At 44.4% G+C, this 26,430-nt stretch overlaps 1 protein-coding gene across 2 annotated transcripts in view; it reads left to right on the plus strand.

The window, feature by feature from the left end:
* The window catches only part of B4GALT6 (beta-1,4-galactosyltransferase 6), a 71,525-nt gene that overhangs the window by 33,551 nt on the left and 11,544 nt on the right, over window positions 1-26,430 (plus strand). Inside the window, exons 3-5 of one of the 2 annotated variants that reach the window (XM_055559182.1) lie at window positions 647-760; window positions 16,816-16,940; window positions 22,399-22,515. In XM_055559182.1, coding sequence (XP_055415157.1) covers window positions 647-760; window positions 16,816-16,940; window positions 22,399-22,515 — 356 coding nt within the window. The remainder of the gene's footprint in view (window positions 1-646; window positions 761-16,815; window positions 16,941-22,398; window positions 22,516-26,430) is intronic. The other variant, XM_055559183.1, reaches the window with a different exon arrangement.

Below are 26,430 nucleotides of genomic sequence, written 5' to 3' on the forward strand. Positions count from 1 at the left end.
TATACATATATAGTTGTATTTTATTTTTGGCCGTGCTGGGTCTTCATTGCTGCACGTGGGCTTTCTCTAGTTGTGGCAGGCAGGGGCTACTCTCTGTTGTGGTGCACAGGCTTCTCATTGTGGTGGCTTCTTTGGCCAGGGGGTTGAGAATCTCCCTGCCAGTGCAGGGGACACCGGACACCGGTTCGATCCCTGGTCGGGGAAGATCCCACATGCAACAGGGCAACTAAGCCCATGCACCACAACTGCTGAGCCCACGCTCTCACACCCCTGGTACACTTTCACCCCCCCTTTGCATCTGCCTCGGCTGGGGGAGGGATGGGAGCAGGTGTTCTCTGCTAGTGGCAAATGAGTCTGCTGTGTGTGCACACGAATGGATCCGGCCGCTCCGCTCCAGCCTCGTCCCAGGGTCCCTGGGGAAATCATGCTGAGAGGTTCCTTCTGGCAGCCGTGAAGGGTGAACGGGAGAGCAGTCCCGGGGGATGTAGTTTGCTTTTCCCTAGTTCTTTCTAGATAATTGCCTTTTAAGTGCTGCTGTGGATCGCAGAGTGTAGTCTTTACACAGTGACAGCGACATATTTCATACTAGGAGCAGAGCAAAAGGCAATTTTTTGGTCGTAACTCGTTTTTTCTCTCTCTCTCTAAGATTATCCTGAAGGCAATAATTCAAGTGATTATCTTGTTCAAACAACAACATATCTTCCGGAAAACTTCACATATTCACCTTACCTCCCCTGCCCAGAAAAACTGCCTTACATGCGTAAGTTTCATCTCGTTTTCACTTCAGCTATGTGCTTGTATTATAATAACATAATAAAATTCACATGGTTTGAGGACACCACCCTCAGGTCATTATCAGGGTGCTCATTTTCATATCATGTAGCATGTTATTTATTATATTTGACTTTTGAGGGGTGCAGAGCAATTTTTTGTAGGGGGGAGGAGGATTGAAAAACTGAAGAAAAGCTTTTCACTTACCCAGAAATAACCTCTGTTGTGAGTTTCATGTATATTCTTAAAATTACTCTTAGAGTGATTTTAATATCTTTTATATAGATAGAAAATTAGAATATTTCAAAGGCTTTAAGAATTTATATAAGTGGTTTTAAAATTGCATTTTTTTTCTGTAACTTGCTTTCTTAGTTATTTTTTGAGAACTGTCCATGTTGATACATAGAGATCTATTTACTGTCATTAACTATCGTGCAGTATGAAAAAGTGAACTGTGTGTGGATGTGCTCGGTCGTGGCCGACCCCATGGACTGTAGCCCTTCAGATTCCTCTGTCTGTGGGATTTCCCAGGCAAGAACACTGGAGTGGGTTGCCATGTCCTTCTCCAGTGGATCTTCCCAACCCCGGGATCAAACCTGCATCTCCTGTGTCTCCTGCCTTGCAGGTGGATTGTTTACCACCGAGCCACTGGGGAAGCCCACTGTATAGTATATTTTTTAATAAATGTATGATATTTCACTTACCTTTCTCTCTGCTGATGAAAATTTAGTTTGTTTCTAATATTTTGGTATCACAAAGCAGCACTGTAAGGACAGCATCAGGCATTTCCTTGTGCCTAGAAGCATAATTGCTGGGCTGGCTGGCAAGGTTGCACTCCCCAGCAGCTATCCCCATTGATATTCCCAGGAGCAAGGCATGAATGCATTACTCTGATACTGATGGACTTTTAAGATTTTTGCCTTTCTTATGGATAAAACACTTTTTGCTATTATGATAAATTTAAAAAGGTATCTTGTCTAAGTGTTTACTTTCTTCATTACTAGTGGCCTTGAGTGACTTTTCCTGTGTTTGTGAGTAGTTTTGAGTTTTCTCTCCTGTGACTCAGTCACTGCTTTATTGGTTCCTTATTGGTTGGTTAGATTTTTGTGTGGATCAGTGGGAGTTCTTTATATATTCTAGCGGTGTCCTACTCTCTGCTATTGTGTTGTAATTGGCTTGTCTTTTCATTTTGTTTATGGAGTCATTTATTTTAAAATTATGTTTCTAAGTGTATCAATCACATTAAGGCTTTCACTTTTTTTGGTCTCAAGAAAGCTTTCCTTGTTACCCAAAAGCCATACAAATACTCTCTAATTTACTTCTAATAATTTTGTTTTATATATTTGTGTATAATGTGAGATAAGGTCAAGATACTGTATTTTAAATATGTCTTTTTTCAAAATTATGAAGATAATACATTATCATTAAAAAAAAAAGCTCTATAATCACTCAGAAGCCATGGAGCTGTTATTTGCAATTTTTCATTGTTTGTGTCTGCACCCCCCCCCCCGATTTTAAGCATACTTCATACATATAAGTTAGTATCTTGATCTTTATATAGCTAAAATTTAAGTAAACATTATTTTGAATTGCTTATTTTTAATGTCCTAAGTAAATGTGTTTTTTATGTCTTTATATAAATTTTCTTTATTGAGGAAGTTAGCCTGGCATATTTGTAGGATTTTTCAGTATATTTTTGATAGATATTATATAACTGTAATTAAAAGTAAGAGTCACCTTTTATTATCATCTAAGGCCATGGTTCTCACACTTTAGGGTGCATCAGAATCTCTGGACAGTCTTGTAAAGTGCACATTTCTGTGCCCAGCCTTCAGAGTTTTGGTCAGTAGATGTGGAGTGGGGTCTGAGAAGTTTCATTTCTAACAAGCTGCCAGGCCATGTTGATGTTGGTGATCCTTGGGCCACAGACCCACTGATCTGGAATCGATCTTGGCTGTGATGTAGCTTGGAGAGCTTTTGTAATTCTTGGGCCCAACCCCTAAGTTTCTGATTTTTATTAATTGGATGTGAGGCCTCAGTGTTTTTTTGTTTTTTTTTTTTTAATTATTTTTGGCTGTGCTGGGTTTTTGTTGCTGTGAGGGCTTTTCTCTAGTCGCGGTGAGCGGGGGCTACTCTAGCTGCAGAGCTTGGGCTTCTCGTGGCGGTGGCTTCTCTTGCTGCAGAGCGCAGGCTCTGGGGTGCACAGGCTTCAGTAGTTGCGGCTCCTGGGCTCTAGAGCACAGGCTCAGTAGTTGTGGCTCACAGGCTTAGTTGCCTCTCGACATGCAGGGTCTTCCTGGACCAGGGATCGAACTTGTGTCCCCTGCAGTGGCAAGTGGATCCTTTACTACTGAGCCATCGGGGAAGCCTGGTGCCTCAGTATTCTGCTTTTTTAATCTCAGTTGATTCTAGTATTGTAACCTCCTTTGCTGCTGCTGCTGCTGTTAAGTCGCTTCAGTTGTTTCCGACTCTGTGCAACCCCATAGACGGCAGCCCACCAGACTCCCCTGTCCCTGGGATTCTTCAGGCAAGAACACTGGAGTGGGGTGCCATTTCCTTCTCCAATGCATGAAAGTGAAAAGTGAAAGTGAAGTCGCTCAGTCGTGTCCGACTCTTCACGACCCCATGGACTGCAGCCCACCAGGCTCCTCCATCCATGGGATTTTCCAGGCAAGAGTACTGGAGTGGGGTGCCATTGCCTTCTCCAGTAACCTCCTTTACTGTCCCATAATAGGGACTGAAGCTGTGGTTTTTGTGCCTGTATGTTTGTCAACTTTGTCATTGCAGTTTAGGCCTTCTAAAAATGAATGTTTCTGTCTGTGCAGTGCTGAAACTACTGGGTGATGCTCTGTTGAAATATTGATTACAATAATTTCATTTTCATAATTTGCATATTCAGGGATTGAGAGTTTTAGGAAGTCTTTCTGTTCTTGGTTTAGCTGCCACTTTCTTAATTAGTGCTTTGTGGGTGCTAATTGAAGTCTTGTTTCGGAGCATCTGCTGGCCAGGCCATCCTGTCTCCCGTGCTCTCCCCGCCCTGTCCCCCAGCCCCATAACTCGTGAATGCTCCTGTCATGGGCTTGAAAGATGGCTTCACGGCTGCCCTCCCTGCCTTTCGCAGAATGTCTTGGTGCTCCTGCTTGTTCCCTCTGCTTCCATCAGTCTTACATTCTTTTGAAGAAGAGGATCACATCAATTTGTCCAACCACCTTTTCACAGAAGGACTCCTCAGGGCTCTGCCGGCTTTGGGTCCAGCTCCAATCCCTTGTGCAGTTAGCTGCGGCCAGCATGATGGGATGTTTAATAGAAATATGGTCACATGCAGAAGCTCCTGAGGAGGGGGCCATGGGCACAGCCACCACACTGAGGCTTCTGCCAAGAGGGCTGGTGTGAGCCACCGTGCAGACCCCCTCACTAGCTGCGTGACCGCTACACAGTTGAGCCTGTTTGCTTGTCTGTAAAATCTGGAATCATATGTCAACTTCGTGAGGATAAAGAGAAACACAGCACCTGAAGCTTGGTGGTTGTTAATTTGCTATTCCCTCTCCTTTTCCTCATTTCCTTGAATGATGGAGCCAGATTTTACAATGATCAGGAGAGTAAGAAACCTAGGAGAAATGTGTAGAGTGGAGGCATTTATTTTTACTTATCTATGCATCCTTAAATTTTTTTTTTAATTAGCAGATTTTTTTCCCATCAATGACAGAGAAAATAAAATAAAATACCTAATTATAAAAATCTTGTCATAATGTCACACAAAGTGATTGAATTCCATACCTCCCCAAATAATAGTAAAGGAGAAGTGAAGTTGCTCAGTCGTGTCCGCCTCTTTGCGACCCCACAGACTGCAGCCTACCAGGCTCCTCTGTCCATGGGATTTTCCAGGCAAGAGTACTGGAGTGGGGTGCCATTTCCTTCTCCAGAGGATCTTCCTGACCCAGGGATCAAACCCAGGTCTCCTGCATTGTAGGCAGACACTTTACCGTCTGAGCCACCAGGGAAGCCTCGTTAAGGAGAGGCTGTGTCAAAAGATGATCTACTTAGATGAAAACCATTCACATAGGAATGATACTGAATTTCCCTGTAATCACTGAAAATAAGGTTAGGGCTTAAAATTGGTGTTTGATTATCTGGCTGTAATGTTTTTGATTTTTCTGGCACTTGATTACCCTAAAGGTAAAGAGTGAACTTCTCCAGTTGGAATTCACTTATAGTTGACTGCATGGGTTTCAGCATTTATTTCACATTCAGTCAATTACATTATGAAATCTATTTTAGATATTATTTATACAATATGAACGAATCCTTCTTTATTGTTAGGGTTTATAGATTCTCTAGAGGGCAAATCCACTTTCAGCTTTATTAAATTTGCGGGAGACTCTCCGTACTCACCTGAAGAGGGAAATGGCCACACACACCAGTGCTCTTGCCTGGAGAATCCCATGGACAGAGGGGAGCCTGGCAGGCTACAGTCCTTGCAGTCACAGAGTCAGACACGACTGAGCGCCTGAGCAAGGACTCCGTATTAATAATATTCACTTTATCTGGAGCTGAAAAATAATGCTTAGTATGGATGTTTTGATTTTTCTGTGTGAGGTTAGTGATGGAAGATGTCAGCTGTGCACTCTGCATTAAAATGAAGACAGACTTACCTGTGGATTTCCTGTTATTCAATTCCTATTCAAAGACAGTGCCTCTGTAGTGACCCCTTAATGCATTTCGTCCTAGCGTTTTTGGAATAGTTGCCTTTGTGGTTTAACGTTGATAGTTTCTATGGTTGCTAGCCTTAGGACCACAACAAAAGCCACAAGGACTTTTTGAGATGAGTTTAAATAGTTCAAATGAAAAATCAGCAGAGAGGGAAAAGATAAGCAAATAAACTTCAGACAAGCTCGAGTAATGCTTACGGTAACAAACCGTTATGCCTGTGTTTATCGAAGACAAAAGCCATGGGAGCCGTTGCAGAGTCATGAGCCGCCTGCAGCAGGGCCTCTATTGTTCAGGGGGGCTGGTGGGGAGAAGCACGGCTGAGTACGTGCCTGCCAGCTGAGCAGGCGACACACCCAGAGAAGGGGTTGTGACAAAAGGGAGACAGCAGTTGCTTCTGTAAGGAAAGAAAGACTTCAGAGAGAGGGGGCATGCTGAAAGTGGGTCTCGCAGGATGGTTTAGTAGATAGCTGAAGGGGCAGTTTGCAGGCACAGGAGGCTCTGTATCTTGAGAGTGGGGAGTGGTCGGCTATGACTGGGGTGGGTGTGTTGTGGGACGTGTAGGAGGTGAGGCTGCACAGCAAGGTGAAATAGTCAGTGTCAGTCACTCAGTCGTGTCTGACTCTTCACGACACCATGGACTGTAGCCTGCCAGGCTCCTCTGTCCATGGAATTCTCCAGGCAAGTATACTGGAGTGGATAGCCATTCCCTTCTCCAGGGGATCTTCCCAACCCAGGGTCTTCTGCATTGCAGGCAGATTCTTTACCATCTGAGCCACTGTGTTAAGGACTCACCAGTCTGAGGGCTGCCTGGGTCCCATGAATCACTGGGCATCCATGAGGTAGGCGTTGGGGGAGCGGAGCCCTGAGCGTGTGTGCAGAGGGTTGACTTCCAGCCAGGGGTGCATCTCTAAAGGTGCATAGTTTTCGAAGAATCCAGGGACAGAAAAGGGTAAAACAAAGCGGGAAACACCACTTTGGGAAATGTAACCTTTACCTGCTTTTAGTAGATACATGGTGGGGCTAGGACAGGACTTCAGAAAGATGCTTCAGATGAGCAGTTGAGAATGAATAAGAGTGGGGAAGTACCAGGGTCTGGAAGAGCCACATGGAGCTCCTGCACGGCCTGGAGGATCAGCTGGGGTGCGTGCCGGGCAGTGGTGCTGAAGAGAGGAGATACGCTTTTGGTCCCATGTGGTGACCCACTGAAAGATCAGGGTTGATTCTAGGTTTTGGCTCGGTGGCGGTTAACTGAAAGGCAGATTGCAGGATAAACCTCACACTTGGGAGAACAGGGAAGTGCATGAGTTCGGTGTTGGGCTTGTTCTGTTGAAAGGTCAGGAGACTTTGTTTGGGGTCTGAATTTTTTCAGAGAGATCTGGGCTGGAGGTGGTAGCAAGTGAGCCTGGAAGAAGGCTGCATATGAGTGGGCCCTTGGAGAGCATCAGAGCCCGAGGGTCAGCAAAGAGGGGAAAGAAGCCAGGGACGCGGGGGTCAGGGGACGTGTCCCGAAGGACAAGGAGAGGGCTCTGCCTTGTCCCATATCTCAGAGCAGTAAAGGGAGTGTCTGTGAGAGGCTGTTGAACTGGGTACGTCTTACACTCACAGGACCACAGTCAGCATGATTTCAGTGGGGTGGTGACATGAGAAGCCAGGTATCCTGTCCTGAGAAGGCCAGGTATCCTGACCCAGAAGCGTGTAAAAACGAGTTGGTTTAAAACAAAGAAGTTCAGGGCTTCCCTGGCTGTCCAGTGGTTAGAACTCAGCGCTTCCATGCAGCGGGGTTCAAGTTCAACCCCTGGTCAGGGAACTAAGATCCTTACACGCCTCAGGTCACGACCAAAAAGAAGTTTTGTGGGAAAGGGAAGGAGACTGGGGGAAGGAGTCTGTGGATGAGGTGGTGTTAAGGGAAGAATGATTTAGGAAGAGATGGACTTAAGTGAGTTTTAAGCGCTGCGGGGGAGGACGCTGTGGACAAACTGAGATGCGAGTGAAGGGAGGAGAAGGGAGGTGTCCAGGGAGCCCGGATCCTGGAGAAAGTGACAGGCAGAATGTGCTCTGTGGAAGAGCTGGTAGGGACTAGTAGGAACACCGCTTCCTCCAAGCAGGAGTGAGACCCATTTGGAGATGAGGGGGAGAAAAGTCGAGGGGGCTCAGCCCTGTTGCGTCTATGTTCCCAAGAGAGTAGAGACCACATGCATATGAGGGGGCGGCCACGAAGGACCGGGCAGCTTGAACCGTGAGAAGTAAATATTTAAAAAGTAGTTGTAGGGAATGCAAAGTGGAGTCAATAAATCATACATTAAAAGGTGCTGACTTACCTGTTAGCCAAGAGAGCCCTCCCCCCACAGGGGTGGTCAGAAGCTACAGATAATGTGCCTAGTTTCTGTAGGAAGCTTATTCTGTTTAAGGCAATCAATTGGGTACTCTTACCTCAATGATGAGTTTAATCTGTGTGCTTACTTGATTTTCTAGGGGGAAGAATTTGAGTGGTATTTTTCGGGTGATGAATTTGAGCATGGGAAATTGTTGATCAGATGTGGCAGGTCAGGAAGGGAGGGAAAATAACAGTGTCTGTGAGTGTCTGGGTGTGTCTTAGTCTGTTTGGGCTGCTAAAGCAAAAATACCATAGACTGGGTGACTTAAACAGCAGGTATTTATTTCTCGCAGTTTTGGTGGTTGGACATCTGAGTTCAAGGTGTCGTCAGGTTTGATATCTGATGAGAGCCTGATTGCTGGTTCATCGATGGCTCACTTGTTGCTTGTCGTCATGTGGTGGAAGGGGTGAGGGGTTTCTTCTATAAGGGCACTAATCCCATTCACGAGGGCCTCATCCTCATGATGTAATCACTCCCCAAAGGCCCCGCCTCCTAACACCGTCACATTTGGGGTTAGGATTTTGCCTTGTGAATTTGGAGGGGGGGACCACAAACATTCAGCCCATTTCTCCACAGTTGTGCTGTGATTGGGTGAAACTCATGGAGCTGTGTTGCTCCAGGTGTGGTCCAGAGATGGTCAATGTGTGCCAGAAGCAGTGAGGAGGAGGGTTAAAAATGCAGGCCTCTAAGCCAGCAGTCCCCAACCTTTTTGGCACCAGAGGCCGGTTTTGTGGAAGACAGTTTTTCCATGGGATGGTGGGGGGATGGTTTCAGGATGATTCAAGTGCACTACGTTTATTGTGCACTTATTTCCATTATTACATCATTACATCAGCTCCACCTCAGATCTTCAGGCATTAGATCCCAGAGTTTGGGGACCCCTACTCTAAGCCAAAGCTCAGAGCCATAAAGAAAGGTTTCTGGGTTGCCAACCGCAGGATGTAACTTGATTTGGTTAAAGAGGAAAGGGAATCCATAAAGAGATATCAGGCAGCCCCAGAAAACCTGGGTGGCTGCAGAGTTTGGTTCAGAAGCTGAACAGCCAGAGCAAGGCCCAGACCACTCTGGGAAGCATCTCCTGCCACCACTTGGCTGGGATCGCAGCTTCTGCTACGCCTGCGTGGGTCTGGGGACCAGAAGTGCCACTCCTGGGGCCCCTGACACCACAAGCTTCTGCCGTCACTGCCACATCTGCTTCAGCGTCACCATCAGGTGCGTCTCATCACTTGACTGCTTCTCTCTGCTGAGAGGTTGGGAGAGAGGTTCTAGCTTCTTCCTCTGGGAGGCAGGACTCAACAGTGGGCAGTTGTGCAAGCCCTCAAATGTGTTGACGTGTAAAGCTGGCTGCCCACAAACGTGACCCACTCACTGACACAGGAACTGAGAATGGGCCCGAGACCTTCTTTCTCAACAGGCGGCTGGTGGTCCTTAGCCACTCCACCAAAATTAGCTACTGCTTTTTTAGGAGACTGGGGAGACAGAAAAAATGGGGAGACAGCAGAGAGAACTTAGAGCCAGGACTGGCTGGCTGTCACCACTGACGCTGCCAGGCATTCTAGCTGACGGTGGGGCTCAGGGTGTGAATTCAGAGTTGGGTGTTGCCAGGAGGATGTCCAGGGAAGGAGGTGAATGTCAGGGAACGTGGCTGCATTTTGGAAGGTAGTTTGGCTAAAAGCCAGAAATTTCAAAGGAGGTAAATTTATGAAAAAAGAAAGTAGTGATTTTTTATGAAGTGTAGGTATAAATCTGCAGTGTACTTTCTTATTTGCCTCACCCCAACCTTGTGGATCTCAGAAAGCAAGCAATGAGCACGGTTTGAGAAGAATAGTGTTTCACTTAAAATGAAGAGTTGGGGTGATAGTCTAAAAAAGACATTGAAGAACAGTATATGGGAAACTTCTCAGCCAGTGTAGGAGATGTGGGTTTGATCCTTAGGTTGGGAAGATCCCCTGGAGGAAGAAATGGCTACCCACTCCAGTGTTCTTGCCTGGGAAAGCCCAAGGACAGAGGAGCCTGGTGGGCTACCGTCCAGGGGGTCTCAGAGAGTCGGATATGACTGAAGGACTAACACTTTCACTCTGCTGTTCTCTGTGGTGATTATACCAGTTGACATTCCCACCAATAGTGTTGCAGGGTGGAACACTTTCATGAGTGAAACCTGGAAGGGCACCCAGTATGTAAGGAGATGAGAGTAGCCTTGGTGGGTACCGTGGGAGGAGGGACTTGGGGTCCCACCACAGGCTCACCTGTGAGGTTCTTTCCATCGAGGGTAGTTTGGAAACCGTGTCACCATGTGCTCACCTGCGCTGTGCCTCTTCCTGGCCACTCTCTATAACATGTCCCTTTTCCTTCACTTTCTGTACACAGGAATAAGTTTTTTTTTTTTTTTTTTTCTGATACCACGTGTTGAGTAGCTGGGGCTGGTGTATGAAGTTAATAATAGGCAGATTATGACCTGTTTGAATAAAGGGGCACAAGCCCCTGACAGGTGGTTGGCAGGGAGCTCCTTCAGCATCTGAGCTTCTGCTCTGGGGAAGTGGGACCCACAGGATTGTTTTGATTCAAGGTGCCGTTTCAATACGCTTCACACAGGAAGCAGTCACAAGGTTTATTACTCACGGATCCCAGAAACTGGCAGGGGCACAGAGAGCTGGTGGAAGGGCGGTCTGCCGTCCCCGGAGGTAGAGAGCAGGTACCAGGGATCTGTTGCTGATAAGGTGGTTGGGGCAGAGGTCACTGGGTTTTCTTGTCCTTAGTTCTAAGTGGTTGTTGTTAAAGGGGCCTCTGGAAAAGCAAAGTGGGAGCTTTTTGGCAGGAATCCCAAACTCAACCCCTTATCTGAATGTCCAGACTCAGGATGTGAGCAGGGTTATCATACCATGAAATGCCGAGGCAGCAGCTCAGGAAAACAAAGGTTGTTTTTCTCATCACAATTGATCCCGTGATGCCTCAGCATTATTAATCTTCAGGGCAGATCACAGACACTGTGTGAATGGTGGAGATATTAAAGGCCATTGGCAAGGGTGTTGGTCCCCCAGCACACAAAGCAGAAATGCCATTGGCAGTATCAATAGACAAATGCCAGTTTGCAGTCCCGTCTGTAGCCACCCACTCCATTATTTGGAGTCCAGCCAAAAAAATAAAGCCCTTGGATAACGTTAGGGTAGGTATTTGATTTTAAAAACTCAGGCGAGATTGTGGAATACTAGTACCTGTTGGGCCATCTTTTGAACGTTTGTCTAAAGTTTGTGTGGAATTACTGACGTACACGCAGAGGGCGTGCCCCTTACAGCACGCACACACCTTCTTCCCGGGCCAGTGAGCGTGCCGTGTGTGCTGAAGAATCTCACTGCCGCTGCTGCCGCCTGAAGGCTGGGCTCTGTGCGGTGTGCTCGGCCGGGGCGGCTCACAGGTTTGCTGTATGACGTGTTGTTTTGTGCCCAGAGCGGTGGCACCTTGAGTCACCTCAGTCCCTTTGAGGGAGGTAGCTGACCTACTCCCAGTGTAATGGCATGAATGTCTCAGGCTTTGACGTGAGGGGGCAGAAAAAGAATTGAGAGGTTCTGTTCAGTGATGTGGGTGTTCCCAGGGAGACTGAAGGGCCCTGGTATGAAAACTGGGGTGCAGGGAAGTGGAGGGAAGGAGGAGAATTCAGGGGTCCTCCCCAGGTGGCTGCCCTGTGAGACCCAAGATGGCTGTGCCGTGAGACCCAAGATGGCGGGGATTATACTCCTTGGGACCAGGTCTGGGTCCTAGGACTCCATGAATCCATACCTGTGCCAGGAAAGGGTCGGGGTAGATGGCCACCACCAGGAGGTTGTTAAGAAAGACGGTTTCAGTAGTGACATCTGTTGTCCTACTTGTTATGCCTCATAACAGGGTACCCTTCACTTCAGTTCCAGGGAAGCAATGAAGTTTGGCCTCCAGTGTCAATGAGAACATCCCACTGGATAATTAGAGAACAGGTGATCATCCCCCAGAGGAAGGGACAAGTTCAGGGACCTGCAGGGTCCCTAGGGCAGGGGTCTTGGTGGCTGTCACTCTCGGAGCTCAGGTGTGGGATCCTGGGTTCTGCTTCTGGGGGTAGCACGGCAAGACGTGACAGCAGCATCCTCTGGGATGGGACCACCGTCTCCTGAAGAGCACCTGGACAGAGGCATCTAACTTGTGTCCAGCTGTCCCGAGGTTAAGTCACCAGGGACCTGGATCTCCGGAGCTCATCTCATGAGGGAGGCCGAGCTGCTTGCTTCTGTCTCTATAAGGCTTGGAAGGGTCACTTTCTCCATAAACAGAGCCCAGAACCAGTTCCAAAGATTTCTAAGAGACAATTGGTGACCTTCTCCCTCTCCCTTTGAATGAATTTTCCTAAAAAAGAAAACAAAAACAAACCCTTGCATTTCTATCATGGGATAGCTAGGTGTCTCCGCTCCTCACTCACACTGGCCATCGCTGGACGTTTTGGTATATGCTGCATAGTAACAAGGAATGCCTGGGGCAGAGGTCACCTCTTCCCCAACTCCTGTGCTGCCACCTCCCATTCCATGGGCTCCCAGTTGACCACCAAGAGGTCGGGACCCACCTCGACCAGTGCAGCATTAACAGACACATTTGGGAAAGCTCCAGGCAGTGAGTACATAGCCTTCATAACTTGCTATGTGCATATGCCACCAGTAATGCCCAGACCATGAGGATCTTACAAGCTTCCAGTAGTTTTTTTTTAGTATTTATTTATTTGACTGTGCCGGGTGTTAGTTGCAGCGTGTGGGATCTAGTTCCCTGACCAGGGATTGAACCCAGATCCTCTATACAATGGGAGCATGGAGTCTTAGCCACCCAACCACCAGGGAAGTCCCTCTAGTAGTTTTTTCAGCTCCTCTGGGGGCTTGGGAGGAGCTGGTGCCCAGGGCTTGGGGCCCCTCTTTCAACAACGAATGATGCACTTGCCTCCTGGGTGCCATGAAGGCCCTGGTAGAGCTGCCCCCCCCAAGGGTTAGAGCAGCTCTCCAAGCTCAGCATCCAGTCCTGACCCAACACAGGGGGCCCTGTAGCTGGCCTCCCCGCTCTGGCTCCAGGGAACTCTCCTTGGCTCCTACAGCCTCAAAGCCCATGCCTCCACCCCTCCCCAGAGACAGAGAGGCAGAGCCCTACCATCCAGCACCCAGACTTCCACAGGTGATTGTAGCCGATCACCTCCACAGCCAACGCCAGGTGGGGTCTCATTCAGAGAATAAAGGGAAGCAGAGGTGCTTCAGCCTGGGGGCTGCTGGCCAGGCTCTGCGGGGGAAGCTGACCCGGCACAGCACCAGCAGTTCGGCACGGGTAGGGGGCTTCTCTGCCAGGCCCGGCATCAGCGACACACAGCAACTCAGAGCTCCGGAGCCGACCTCCAACCAGCAGTGGATCCTTCCCCAAGAGACTGAACAACCTGGAGGAGGAAGTTACAGAGCTGTTTGCAGCTCCTAGGCATCTAGGAGTATGGGGCCCCAACCATACCCACCATCCGATCCTCCTTCTCAAGTGTATTGAGCAGCTGGAGCTGGTGTATTAATAACACGCAGATGATGACCTGCTGAATGAGGGGGCACCCGCTACCCATACTGGTTGGCAGGTGGCTCCCTTAGCATCCGAGCTCCCACTTGGGGGATGTAGAGCCCGGGGGTCATTTTGATGGAAGGTGCAGTTTCAGTACACCACAAGAAGGAAGTAGAGTCTCAAGATTTACTCACAGATTCCAGAGGGGGCCAGGGAGGTGGGGGGCGCCCTCCGCCCCAGGTCACCAGCCAGCGGATGGGGAGCGGGACAACACACACCTGTCACTTACAAGGTGGTTGGGGTGGAGGCTTAACTCTGAGTGTTTATCTGAGAAGCTTCCCCAGGAAAAGCAGAGTAGGCGCTTGAGTGATGGGCATCCTGCACTCAAGTTCTTATCTAAATGTCCAGACTCCGGGTGTGAGCAGGGTTATCACACTGTGAAACGCACAGGCAGCGACTCGGAAAGAAATGGCTGTGTTTTCAGAGAAACAGAAGTTGGTTTTTCTCATCAACCCACCCCACCCCACCTCCACTAATCAGTGTTTATTTTTCCTTCTCTCTTTCTGATCACACCTTTGCTGTTCCCAGTGGTGGTGGTGTCTGTCCTGGAGCCTGTCCCCCACCCCTTCATCCCCACCCCCAAGTAGTGAGGTTGCTTTTACTCCTGGCATGACAACCTCCTGCCACTGGGTCATGTTTGGCCTTCAGCCTGTAAGATATTAAGATTTCAGAGCAAAGAGCAATAAGCACATAGAAAAGATGCTGAGGGTCTCTGAGGAATGTGAATGGGGGTGCTGCTGGGGGGAGGAAGGTGAACTTCGGGTGCCTCAGACATCAGAGATTGTTAAGTGATGGGCACTGGAGCCCCCTCCCCCATTGAGGAGAAAGATATAAGGCCCACCTTTTAACTTGCTGGCAGATGTGTGTTCAAAATGAAAATTAAACTACAAATGATGCTGGAGCAAACTGCTAACAATAATGATGATTGCAGCTGTTGAAGCTATAAAGCTGGGCAAAAGGCAAAAAAATTGGTTTAACAGTGCATAAAGAATACCAACTTCAGTTCCTTATATGAACTGCTTATTTAGTCTAATTACTATCATTTGGGGAATCATGCATACCAAGAAATGCATCAGATTTACTTGTGTGAATTTTATCTGATTACAGTTATAGATTCTGTTTCTGTCAGCTGAGTCATGAGAGTCTATGCTCACGTCGACTGGTGGATCTTACATTTGATCTGTCCTTTCTCTGCAAGTTCATAGATTAGGTAAATCTGACCTTTCTAAGATTAGCTACTTTGCATATCTTGTCACAGGAAAGGGTGGGTAGTTGGTTATAAAAGACAGCACAGGTTAGAGGAACAGACACGAGAAGATTTCAGATTTTTTCCTGGCTTACTCTTTGTAGCAAAGCCATTTGCATTTTGAAATACTTCTCTCTAGTATGCCTGGCAATGCAGGAGATGCAAGAGATGCTGTTTCAGTCCCTGGGTGGGGAAGATCCCCTGGAGTAGGAAATAGCAATTCACTCCAGTATCTTGCCTGGAAAATCCCGTGGACAGAGGAGCCTGGTGGACTGTAGTCCATGGGGTTGCATAGAATCAGACATGACTGAGAATGCACACAACAAAATGAAACAAGTAATGCCTAAGTGCTTAATGGTAGTGACTATGTTCCTGCCTAGTTAGAATGAGGAGGGAGATGGGAAGATGGGCGGCTGTGAAATCTTACAGAATAGAAAGTAGCAGGAGGAAAGGAAAGGGGGTCTCTTGAAGAGCGACCGAGTGTTTTTCAGTTGTCCCTTGGTATCTGAGGGGCATTGGATCAAGGGCCAAAGTATGAGGATGCTCAAGTCCTTCCCTTACTCTGTCGGCCCTCCACATTAGGTTCTGCATTCACAGATTTCAGCCAACCTCATGGATACAGAGGGCTGGCGGACTGCATGTGTGGAATCATGGCCACTGAGCTCAGATACCTTGAAATAGGAAGCCTCAACATTTGTTGGTTTGCGTTTTATGAGACAAGGAGGTGAAAGAACATAGTCGTTAGTCCTTAGTTCTTGTTTGTTTTTTTTTAAGTTTATTTTTTGTAGCTTTTTATTTTGTATTGGGGGTATAGCTGATTAACAGTGTTGTGATAATTTCAGATGGACAGCAGAGGGACTCAGCCATTCATGCATGGTTGCCGGGGGAAGGATGGAGGGAAAGAACAGTTAGGGAGTTTGGGATGGACATGTACACACTGCTGTATTTAAAATGGATAACCAACAAGGACCTACCATATAGCACAGGGAACTCTGTTCAGTATTATGTGGCAGTTTGGATGGGAGGGAAATTTGGGGAAGAATAGATATATGTATACATCCATAGTTCTTGGTTGGTATTGATTGAGTTAATGGAAATGGTTTTCCATGCAAGAGTCATTCCTTTTTCCATGATATATGTTAGAAAAACTATTAGTAAAACAGCTCCAGGATATCATTTATTTGTTAACTTGAAGAGAGAGTGCCTAGCAGACCAGGAACATCTTAGAAGTTTATAGTTTTCATTTTGCATGTCAAGGTAATGCATGGTAGGTGCTCAAAATAAATTTGTTGAATTGTGTTTGCAGATTCTCTCTTAAGAAATGTCAGTAATCTGGATGAGAGTAGTAACAGCTAAATTTCCTGCCTGTGTGCCTTTGTGCCCAGCATCTAATGGGGTATGACCACAGTGGGAGGCAGATCTCTTTTTACAAATGAGGAAACTGAGGCACAAAGAGGTTAGGTAATTTCCCTAAGACATAGAAGCTAGGATTCAGCTCCCAAACTAACTGCTTAATTAACTCTTATATACTGGGCGTTCATGTCTTCTGTTGATTATGTTGAAATTAAAAATGGTTTCTAAATAGTTGAATAAATTGAAATGATAAGCTATACTGTCATGACTGCAAACATTTACTAAAGAATACTATAATATTCATCATATTCAATTCAATTCAATTCAGTTCAGTCACTCAGTCGTGTCCGACTCTTTGCGACCCCATGAATTGCAGCACGCCAGGTCTCCCTGTCCATCATCAACACCCGGAGTTCTCTTGGACTCATGTCCATCGAGTCAGTGATGCCATCCAGCCATCTCATCCTCTGTCGTCCCCTTCTCCTCCTGCCCCCAATCCCTCCCAGCATCAGAGTCTTTTCCAATGAGTCAACTCTTCAAAAGTAAAAAGCTTAAGTGCTTTGGTTTTCTTTGGCTGATTTGCCAAAGATAGTAGGGTAACCGTATGATTTATCATCCACAGTAACACTGAAAGGTGGTATTAACAATTAAATGGTGAAAACAGGACTAAAGGGTACTATGCCAGCAAGTACGCTATGCCAGCGCACTGCTGATTGTTGTTTGTCTGACTTCATATTAAAATGGTTCTTCACCTTTTTGACCTTCTAGGGGGATTCCTCAATGTCAATGTAAGTGAAGTCAGTTTTGATGAAATTCATCAGCTCTTCTCCAAGGATTTAGATATTGAGCCAGGAGGTCACTGGAGACCTAAAGACTGTAAACCCAGGTGGAAGGTGAGGTCCATTTTTTCATAAATTATGTGACTGTTACTGTGCATTCGAGAAAAGTGTTTTCAATTCAGAATATATAGTGAAATCCCTTTGTCTTGATAAATCAAGACAATTTTGTGTTTAGTGTTTAAGTATTGACAGTTCAGATGTGGGTTAGTTGTGTTCCCTGTGAAGATGAGCTACACTTGTGCTTATGCAAATACCAGGCTCCTGTGTTCAGTCTCTCAAAGATCCTGCTGATAAGTTCCTCACTTGAGACTGGCTTGGGAAACAAATGCTTGCTCTGTTCTGTTCGGAAGAGAGGCAGTGATTTCTTTGCCTCCCACTGCTGCCCCTGATGGTTACTGACACCTGCAGGCGTATCCCCACTGAGGCCTGGGGCCGGTGGTGTCCAGTTGGGTCTAGCATTGGGGTTCCTGAGTCCCAGGATTCTAAAGAGGCTGCTTGGCGGTCACTGCAGGACACACAAAACAACTTTGGGCCCTTTTCCGCCTCTATTTCAGAAAGCAGAGTGTAAGCTTTTCATCTTTTTGATATGTCAAAATCCTACTTTTAATGTTGTGTTTGAAAAACTGTGAGGGAGTCAGCCTGCCCCTGCTGCTTAAAAAAAAAAAAAAGAAAACTGTGGTTTAAGTCAGAATTGCTCTCAACACTGTGAAACTGGGTAACAAGTGCATGCCCATGTGATGTTGTTATGTTTGAATAGAAAGTAGCATTTATGCAATTCAAGTGAAAACTGCATATGATTAAATCAGATGTATGATTAAATTGGATGTTATATCCTGAAGGGTTGTGATGTAGCCTTAATCTGGGAACATTTTTCAGTTCTTCTTTTAAATATTAGTATTTTGGTAAAATATTTCTCCTTTGGTACCAAAAAACGATAATCACTCCTGAAGGAGAGTTGTATGCTGTTAGGCTTTTGATGAAAGCTGTCTGACTTAACTGGCCTTGAATCCTTTGTGTTTGGGGGTGTTGGGGATCTGTATAATTCATGTTGGCTTCCCTAATGTAGACACCAGTCTCTTGTGTAAGGTAAGCACTAAACCCAGCTTTGCTGAGTTGAGTTTATGAGACAGATAAATGCCTTGTTATAAATTATTAAATAATTTTTTTTCCTCAAAAAGTTGTAAAACTGCTGAAATGGATTCCAGTACGAATGTTGGCAATACATTCTGTTTTACAGTTGCCTTAAGCTGTTTTCCAGAGCAGATTCAGATAATAAATTAATTTCATGATTGATTTTATCACGTTTGTATATAAAATATGGCCCAGTTTACATAATAACTACTTTTTAAAATGTTCTGGGCAAAATAAATTATTTTTCTTATTTGGGTGATGAGTATGTATGTTGAATGCTAATGGAAGAAGTGTCCTCAATCACAGAGGCCGTGGGAAAGCGTGGAGGTTGGTCCTCAGATGTGTTAATGCAGGTGTGCATTGTGTGGTATCACAGGATGACTTGGGGTCAGAAGAATTGAGTATTTTGTCCTATCTCTAGTGGTCTATATCAGATGTTGCTTTTTAAAGTGTTTTAGGGTTTGTTTTTTTCTCATTTTCTGGGAGAGAGGTATGTATCACACATAGGTAGCTCCTACTTACAGATTTTAGTAAACTCCAGTGGATGGGTAGATAACACTATTGAAAGTGGAGTTTCAGGAGCCAGCTAATTCAGGGTTCTAAAAATTAGCTTATTTTTGTTCAAGAACTATATGGCACTGTTGCTCTTATTAGAGTTATGTCTAGTCTCAGCTTCTGAGCTATGCAGCTCAAGGTATGGGAGGAAATCTGGTGATAGCTCAGAGATGACTTGTACTTGCCATTTTTCATCAAATAACCTTCCCCCCAAACCCACCCCCGTTTACATTCTGATAATGTCCCAGTTTAATCTTGGAACTGAGGTGAGAGAGAAGACGCAACTAGATTTATGTGAAACATCTGCTGCCAAGTTGATTCTTAATACTTGAGGATCTTTTATTTTTTTTTAAAGAAAACAACTAAGTTGTCTTTAAAAAAAAAAAAAAAAAAAGCAAAACTCAGTTTGTTGATGGCCAGTTAATTGGAACTGAGATCTGCTAAAACTAGTAATTTCAGCAATTCCTAGGTATTCTGAACACCACAGGTCCCCACTGAAGGTTTAGCACAGGACAGATGCCTTCTAGAGGCAAGGTGGTTTCTAAAAGGGAGGTTGAAAAAGGGGGAAGGTAATGCTTTTCAGATCATTAAAGTGTTTACCTATGACATTACCTGTGTTCCATTCAGGGTCCAGGTGGAGGCCTGAACCACTCGGGTCTAAAACCTGAAGGCTTTAAAGAACCAGGCAGCTGCTTGTTTGGCTTATCTGGTCGGAGGCCTAGAATTGTGTTTCTAGTCCGAGGTTCCTCAAAGATGGGTCTTGACCCTGCTCCAGAGCTCCCTGGGGTGTTTGGTAAAAATGAAGATTGTTGAGCTCCTTACTCAGACATTCTGAGTGAAAGCTTGCCAGCTTCTGCTCTGTTCCGTCTCAGTTGGTCACAGACAGCTAGTGCTCCCTTAAGGTAGGCAAATCGGAAGCCAAGTCATTTAGGGACCCTGTAGCGGGAGGTGTGCTTAAAGTCTGAAAGTAGAACAAAATCTTGGTGGGGACAATGTATGTAGTACATTGTCTTTTCTTGATGATCTCTTCATGGTGAGTATAGGAGAAAATGAGCAGGGAAGAAAAATGGGTGCATAAATTCAGTAAGTTTAGCGGTTTTAAAGAGGTATGGAGAGATTCACGAAGATGACTTGTTTTTCTGAAGATGATAATCAGATGTTCTCCATCTCCAGTGGAGGTGCATCAACAGGAAAGTGGCTCCAGCAGCAAATTAGGGCACATGTAAGGAAGAATCTCCTGAAACAAAGGCTAGCAAACTTCAAAATAAATTACCGCTGCATGCCAAGAGCTTCTTTTTCTAGAAAGTGAGCTATAAACTATTGAGAGTCATTCCAAGCCACAGGAAGGGACATACCAAATGAATCTTTAGATGCTGTTTAGCTTTGTTTTAATAAAAATTTCAGGCATATTCAAAATCTTTAATATCTGCATCATTAAGATATGGACATGTATTTGTTATAAAAATGTCAGTTTAACTTTGAATTTGCCATGACAATGGGGCATTTATTCCTCTTATAAACTCTCAGTTTCCACATAAGATTAAGAAAGAAAAAAACTCAGTATTTTAAATGTTCTGTTGGAGAAATTACTGTGTTAGGGGTCATGACTACCTTTGTCTATTCTTACGTTCAATTGATTACTCAGCCTAATTGTACTTAATTAATACGAGCTGTTTTTAATTTGACTCTACATTTTTTAAATAGCTTCTTTCCTTAAATATAGGACTTCCCTGTATCTCAGATGGTGAAGAATTTGCCTGCAACACAGGAGACCCGGGTTCGATCCCTGGGTTTGAAAGGTCCTCTGGAGAAGGGAATGGCAACCCACTCCAGTATTCTTGTCTGGAGAATTCATCCTCCTGGACAGAGGAGCCTGGCAGGCTACAGTTCGTGGGGTCACAAAGAGTCAGACATGACTGAGCGACTAACACCACTACTACTTCCTTAAATATCTGTTCAGTTCAGTCACTCAGTTGTGTCCGACTCTGCGACCTCATGGACTGCAGCCATATCTGTAATTTACCTTAACTGCTTTTATAGCCCATTTATATCATAGGCTGCCAACTTGTGGCCAAATTCAAAACCAAAAAGGGCAAGCTCAAGCCTAATTTGCTAGAAATTGGGTCTCCTGCATTACAGGCAGATTCTTTACCATCTGAGCCACCAGGAAATCCCAAAGAAGTTACTGCACTGATACATATCAGATAAGGTCAGTGGTACTCAACCATCCACCTCCTTTTTCTCCTTTTACCTTTCATAACAGTTTCCTGTCCTGGGAGTAAACCTAGGGGCTCCTAAACTGCTCTGTGAGTTGTGCAGATTCGGGAATTCTGTAAATATGTTAGCAGTCGATCCTGAGGCCCATCAGCAAGTCCTGGGTCAGTAGGGAGCACCCAGCACCAGCAGTGACCATTGTGTGTGGAACTGAAGGGACCCCCTAGCTCTGGGTTCCGAGTTGCTCTGGCAGCCTCGTGGTCCTTAGGCTGATAAGCCAAGAGATTCCTTATGGAGCAAACCAAAGGAGAATGGGGCCCAACGTGCAGCTGCAGATAGGCCAGAACCTCTTTAGTTCCTGCCACGTACCAAGCCTGGCACAGTATGGACATGAAAATGTCAGCTTCCAGCAGACATAGGTCTCTTTCTTTTTCCACTGTCTTTGTCATCATTAAGGAAAAATTAGTGGTGTAGTGTTTAGTTCAGATGTCTTCAATTTTCTGAAACCATCTTTTGTTCTCTTTTAAAATAAAACTATTTTAATAATCTGAAATTTTCTCTCATGTATGATCCTGGTAATGTAAAATGCACAGGTAAACATTACTATTTTCTATGACTCTAATGTTATGTCATGATTCTGCAAGTAGGGTTAGATCTTAAACCTATGTACTGTCAATTATTTGCATCTGTTCATTCATTAGTAAAATGTATTTGGTATAGTTGAAGTTTTAATAAATCCCCGATTTTCTCTTTAACCAGTTTATTAGGCTTTATTAAAAAACTCAGAATATAGAATGACACATAAGCATTGTTATTAGACATATTTTGACTCATACTCTTTGAAAATCTCATGATTTTGGAATTTATTATTTGTTTAGCATCCTTTTATTGAACTATAGTTGATTTACAATATCTCGTTGGTTGTGCCTTTTTATTAAATGAAAAATATTAATATAATTATCAAACTTCATTTATTTCCATGCTATGTCTGTTAATAATATCTCTAGGCCAGATAAGCCATATTAGATACTAGATATTCAAGTGGAATTTCTTCTAAATTCAATTTCAAATCCATAAAGTTATTATTTATGATCTAATTAAAAACCTAGAATTAGTCTTGACACATCCGTCTCACTCACTGCTTATATATCCAATCCATAAACAAATCCTGGTACTTTGCCTCTTAAATGTTTCAAAAATCCATGTGCTACTACCCTTTTTGTCCTTCTCAAGCTCCCGTTACCTCTTGTCTTGACTTTGCATTTATTTTCTAACCAGCTCCCTGAGTCCGTTTTTGGTTTTCTCCAGTCTGCTCTCTCCAGTAGTGTTTGCTGTCACCAAAGGTGGTCATATCTCTGCTTTCAGATCTTCCCATGACTTCTGTGGTTTTCATGGGAGAAAGACCACTATCCTTAGGTGGCCCGTTTATACCACTGCAGGTTCACAGGAGCATAAATGGTGCAAAAGCAGGGGCCATGTTTGTTTTTGTTCACTGTTGAATCTCTGGTGAGGAAATTCATAAGTAAGAGGATTTCAAGGGTCAGTTTTTAATCTTTTACCTCTAGGGCTTATTGCTGTATTTATTTATATGTGTGACTATTTTGTTTTAAAGGTGGCAGTCCTCATTCCTTTCCGCAATCGCCATGAACATCTTCCAATTTTTTTCTTGCATCTGATCCCGATGCTCCAAAAACAGCGGCTGGAATTTGCCTTTTATGTCATTGAACAGGTGAGAATAATTTTAAAAATGGTAACTAGGTATACTAGAACTTAATAAACTCTTAGATATTGTGTGATTAGAGATGCTTAGTACCTTGGTTTTATATTTGGATACGATTCCATTTTGGATTGTGTATACCACATTTGGTTAATCCATTTATCAGTTGATATGCTTCTATCATTTTTAATAATCTAAAGTCTTACCTATTAAAGTGAAATATACATGTAACTGTTCTTCATACTATCAGCTCATTTTTTTCTCTGTAAATGTTTTTGTCTGGGGATTCAAATGTTTACAGTTTCTTTTGGTCCTAAACCTTTTGAAAATATTCTCTGTACGTCTGTGTCTTTCTCCTTCTGTCATCACCTAGTTTTGTGCTTAAGGTGTCATCTTGGATTTCTTCCTTGTTCTTTCCCTCATCTCACTTCCCAAACACTAGAGTCCTTGCTTATTTTTATCACTGATTTCTATATACTGTTTCTAAAATGGTGCATTTTGTTCATGTTTTGAATACATTGTAATTTGGATACTTTTGGTTTTAACATTGTTGACCTGGCTTTATCCTGATTGTTCCTTCTTTTTACTAAATCTGACTAAAAGCGTATTTCCTTATTTTATCAGTAGACAGAAAGTGACCAAGTTTATATTAGATGCTTCTGATTTTTTGTTTTTGAAATATTAGTAAATATTCAAATTCTCTTCCTAAGATTGTTCCATTTAGTGTGTTTTCCCGGCTCCTTTATGGGTGATTCTCCATCTTTTTTTGTTTTATATTTTTCACTCTTAGCTTTTTTGCCTACATTTCCCACCCTGGAAATACTTGGTATTTAATATAACTTAAACTTGGTCTGTATGTAAGTCACCCTTTTAAGGTCTGTTTCCTGCTCATATGATGATGTATAAATATATTGTGCATATGTGCTTTTTAATGCAACTACCTGTGTTACCAAAATTAACTGTTTTAACCTGATAGTAAATTAAAAATTTTAGCCACTTTCTTGGTAACTATGGGACTTCCCAGGTGGTGCGATGGTAAAGAATCCGCCTACCAATGCAGAACACATAAGAGACACAGGTTCAGTCCTGGGGTCAGAAAGATCCCCTGGAGAAAGAAAGGGCAACCTACTCTAGTATTCTTGCCTGGAAAATCCCATGGACAGAGGAGCCTGGTGGGGTACAGTCCGCAGGGTTGCAAAGAGTTTTACACAACTGAGCACACAACTGAGCCAAGCTTCTAGGCCTGTTTTACCAACTTCTGGTTTCCTTTTTTGAATCAGTCTTCATAATGTGGATGATGAGTTACCTATACCTACCTGTGTCTTTAAAGGCTTTTCGTCTGGGAGTCTGACACAATTGAATCACTTCGTGTATGTGATGAAAAAATCTGCAATGCAATAACTAAGATCCTTATTTTCTGAACCTCTTAAGTCTGAATCTCAGCCTTGATCAATATTAATTCAGGCTTGTATATTTGATGGTGTGGGGCTTTGAGCTAGTAACATCTTTACCACGTAGGAAATGTGAAGAATTATTTTCCTGCTGGACTGGTACCTAGAAGAGCCAATCCTTTAAGGAGCAGCTCAGAGCCCCCAGTTATATATGAAGGATAGTACACATATTTCTGTCCCTTCCTTCTTTTGCTATTGAATCAGATGTACATTTTGAGTGATGGAGAACGGTCAACCAGGATGCAACATTTTTGTCTTGAACAAGGGTGTTGCCATTTTCTGAGCTTTGGGCACACAGAATACTAGTGAGGAGAAGTGGGGCTTCTGTTTTTGTTTCAATTTGGTTTAGGGATTTGCTCAAGCATATGCATGTGTGTGCGTGTGTGTGTGAGTGTGAGTGCTATGCCACAATCTCATGTACCTTTGTGGAGGTTCCCCTTAGCTTTTTAGTGCCTTACTCTCAACCATGATGGATAGCCAAGAGTTCCCACAAGAGGAGACAAAGCCAGTCTAACAAAAAGGATTATAGAAAATGGACACAGTGGAAGGAAAAGAGAACATTTTTGAAAAAAAGAAATTAATAGAAATACAAATTCATAATCACTATCCACAGAGAGTAAAGGAAAGACAATGAGCCTGTGAAATGAAAACAGGACTTCATTAAAAAAGAGAGAGAGAGAATCAGAAAAAGTTAGAAAAGAAAATGGGATAAGTGAAACAAAGCTTTCAGTAGACAAACTTAAGAAGATAACTCTTAAACTAGAATCAGACAGGAGAAGTTAAGAAAGTTAATCAGAAGTTACCAGTACAGCACAGAGGCGACCATCTCCAAGGTGGTCCCTGACTAGCCCTGCCTCCTCGTGTAGCCTCCTGCCGCAGTGACCGTGGGAAGCACACTGAGGAGTGACAGTGTGTGACTCTCGAAGCTGGGTCGTAAAGGACATCGCTGCTTCTGCTGTGGTCTCTTGGATCTCTTGCTCTTGAGGAAGCCAACTGCCATGTCATGAAGATACTCAGGCAACCCCATGGAGAAAATTGACTTGCTAGTGTTACCTTACTGGCCATGTGACTTAGCTATTTTGGAAGTGGATCTGCCAGCTGAAGTCCAGACATCACGGAGCAGTGATCAGGGATCTTTGTCAGAATTTCCTATCACAGTGCTTTGAGCGTCGTAAATGCTATGGTGTGATGAACCACCGGTTTTGCTGTGATTTGTTACACATCAGTTGATGAAGAATGTATTTCCTAATCAGAGTTCTGGAAAAATATAGCAGAAAAAAAAAATGGGGATGGGAGGGGTAAAACAACAAAGAAATAATGTAAGAATATTTCCCAGAAGCAAAGACATGAGTCTTCAGATTAAAAGGGTCCACATGTACCCATGAATAAAATACAGATCTATAAAGCATATTACTTTAAAATTTTTTAATACAACTTGGAAGATAACAAAAACATTCTATAGGAACAATTGCTCGTGATTATGTGTCAGAATCATATGAACTTCTCAGCAGTGCTGATACCTAGATGATTGTGGAGCCACATGCCTTTAAAATTCTAGGGGAAAGTAATTTTTACCTAGAAGTTTTTTACCCCGTCAGTATATCAATCAAGTGTGCAAGTAGACTGATGGCATTTTCATTCATTCATTAGCTAAATACACACACACATATACATACGTACATATGTGTGTGTGTGTGTGTGTGTGTGTGTGTGTGTGCGCGCGCTCAGTCACTTAGTCCTGTCTGACTCTCTGCAACCCAGTGGAATGTAGCCTGCCCATGGCTCCTCTTTCCCAGGCAAGAACACCGGAGTGGGTTGCATTTTCTTCTCCAGGGTATCTTCCTAACCCAGGGATGGAATCTCCATCTCCTGCATTGGCAGGTGGATTCCTTACCACTGAGCCACCTGGGAAACCCTCTCTCTCTTTCTCTCTCTCTCTCTCTATATATATGCTGCTAAGTTACTTCAGTCATGTCCGACTCTGTGTGACCCCATAGACAGCAGCCCTCAGGCTCCTCTGTCCATGGGATTCTCCAGGCAAGAATACTGGAGTGGGTTGTCCTGCCCCCTGCAGGGGATCAAACCCCTGTGTTTTAGTCTTTTATGTCTCCTGCATTGGAAGGTGGATTCTTTACCTCTAGAGCTACCTGGGAAGCCTACACACACACACACACACACACACACACAGCATATATATATACGTTGCTATATTTACATAGCATATATGTATATATTTAATTTTCCCCCATGGATCCTGACATAGGAAGTTGCTGAAGGAAGTTCCTCAACAAACTGACAGAGCCAAGTGAAGGACACAGCTGATGTAGGTGCAGGAGGAGGCTCAGGATGATGGCCACAGCTGCTCAGACCAGGCCAGACAGCAGCAAGATGTGAGGGCAGTGGGAGCTAGAGCTGAGCTTGGAGGGTGGAGGAGGAAGTGATAGATGGTTTGATGTATGTGAATGATTGCATCAGT

The sequence above is a fragment of the Bubalus kerabau genome, chromosome 21 (assembly GCF_029407905.1).
Source record: "Bubalus kerabau isolate K-KA32 ecotype Philippines breed swamp buffalo chromosome 21, PCC_UOA_SB_1v2, whole genome shotgun sequence".
Taxonomy (NCBI): Eukaryota; Metazoa; Chordata; class Mammalia; order Artiodactyla; family Bovidae; genus Bubalus; species Bubalus kerabau.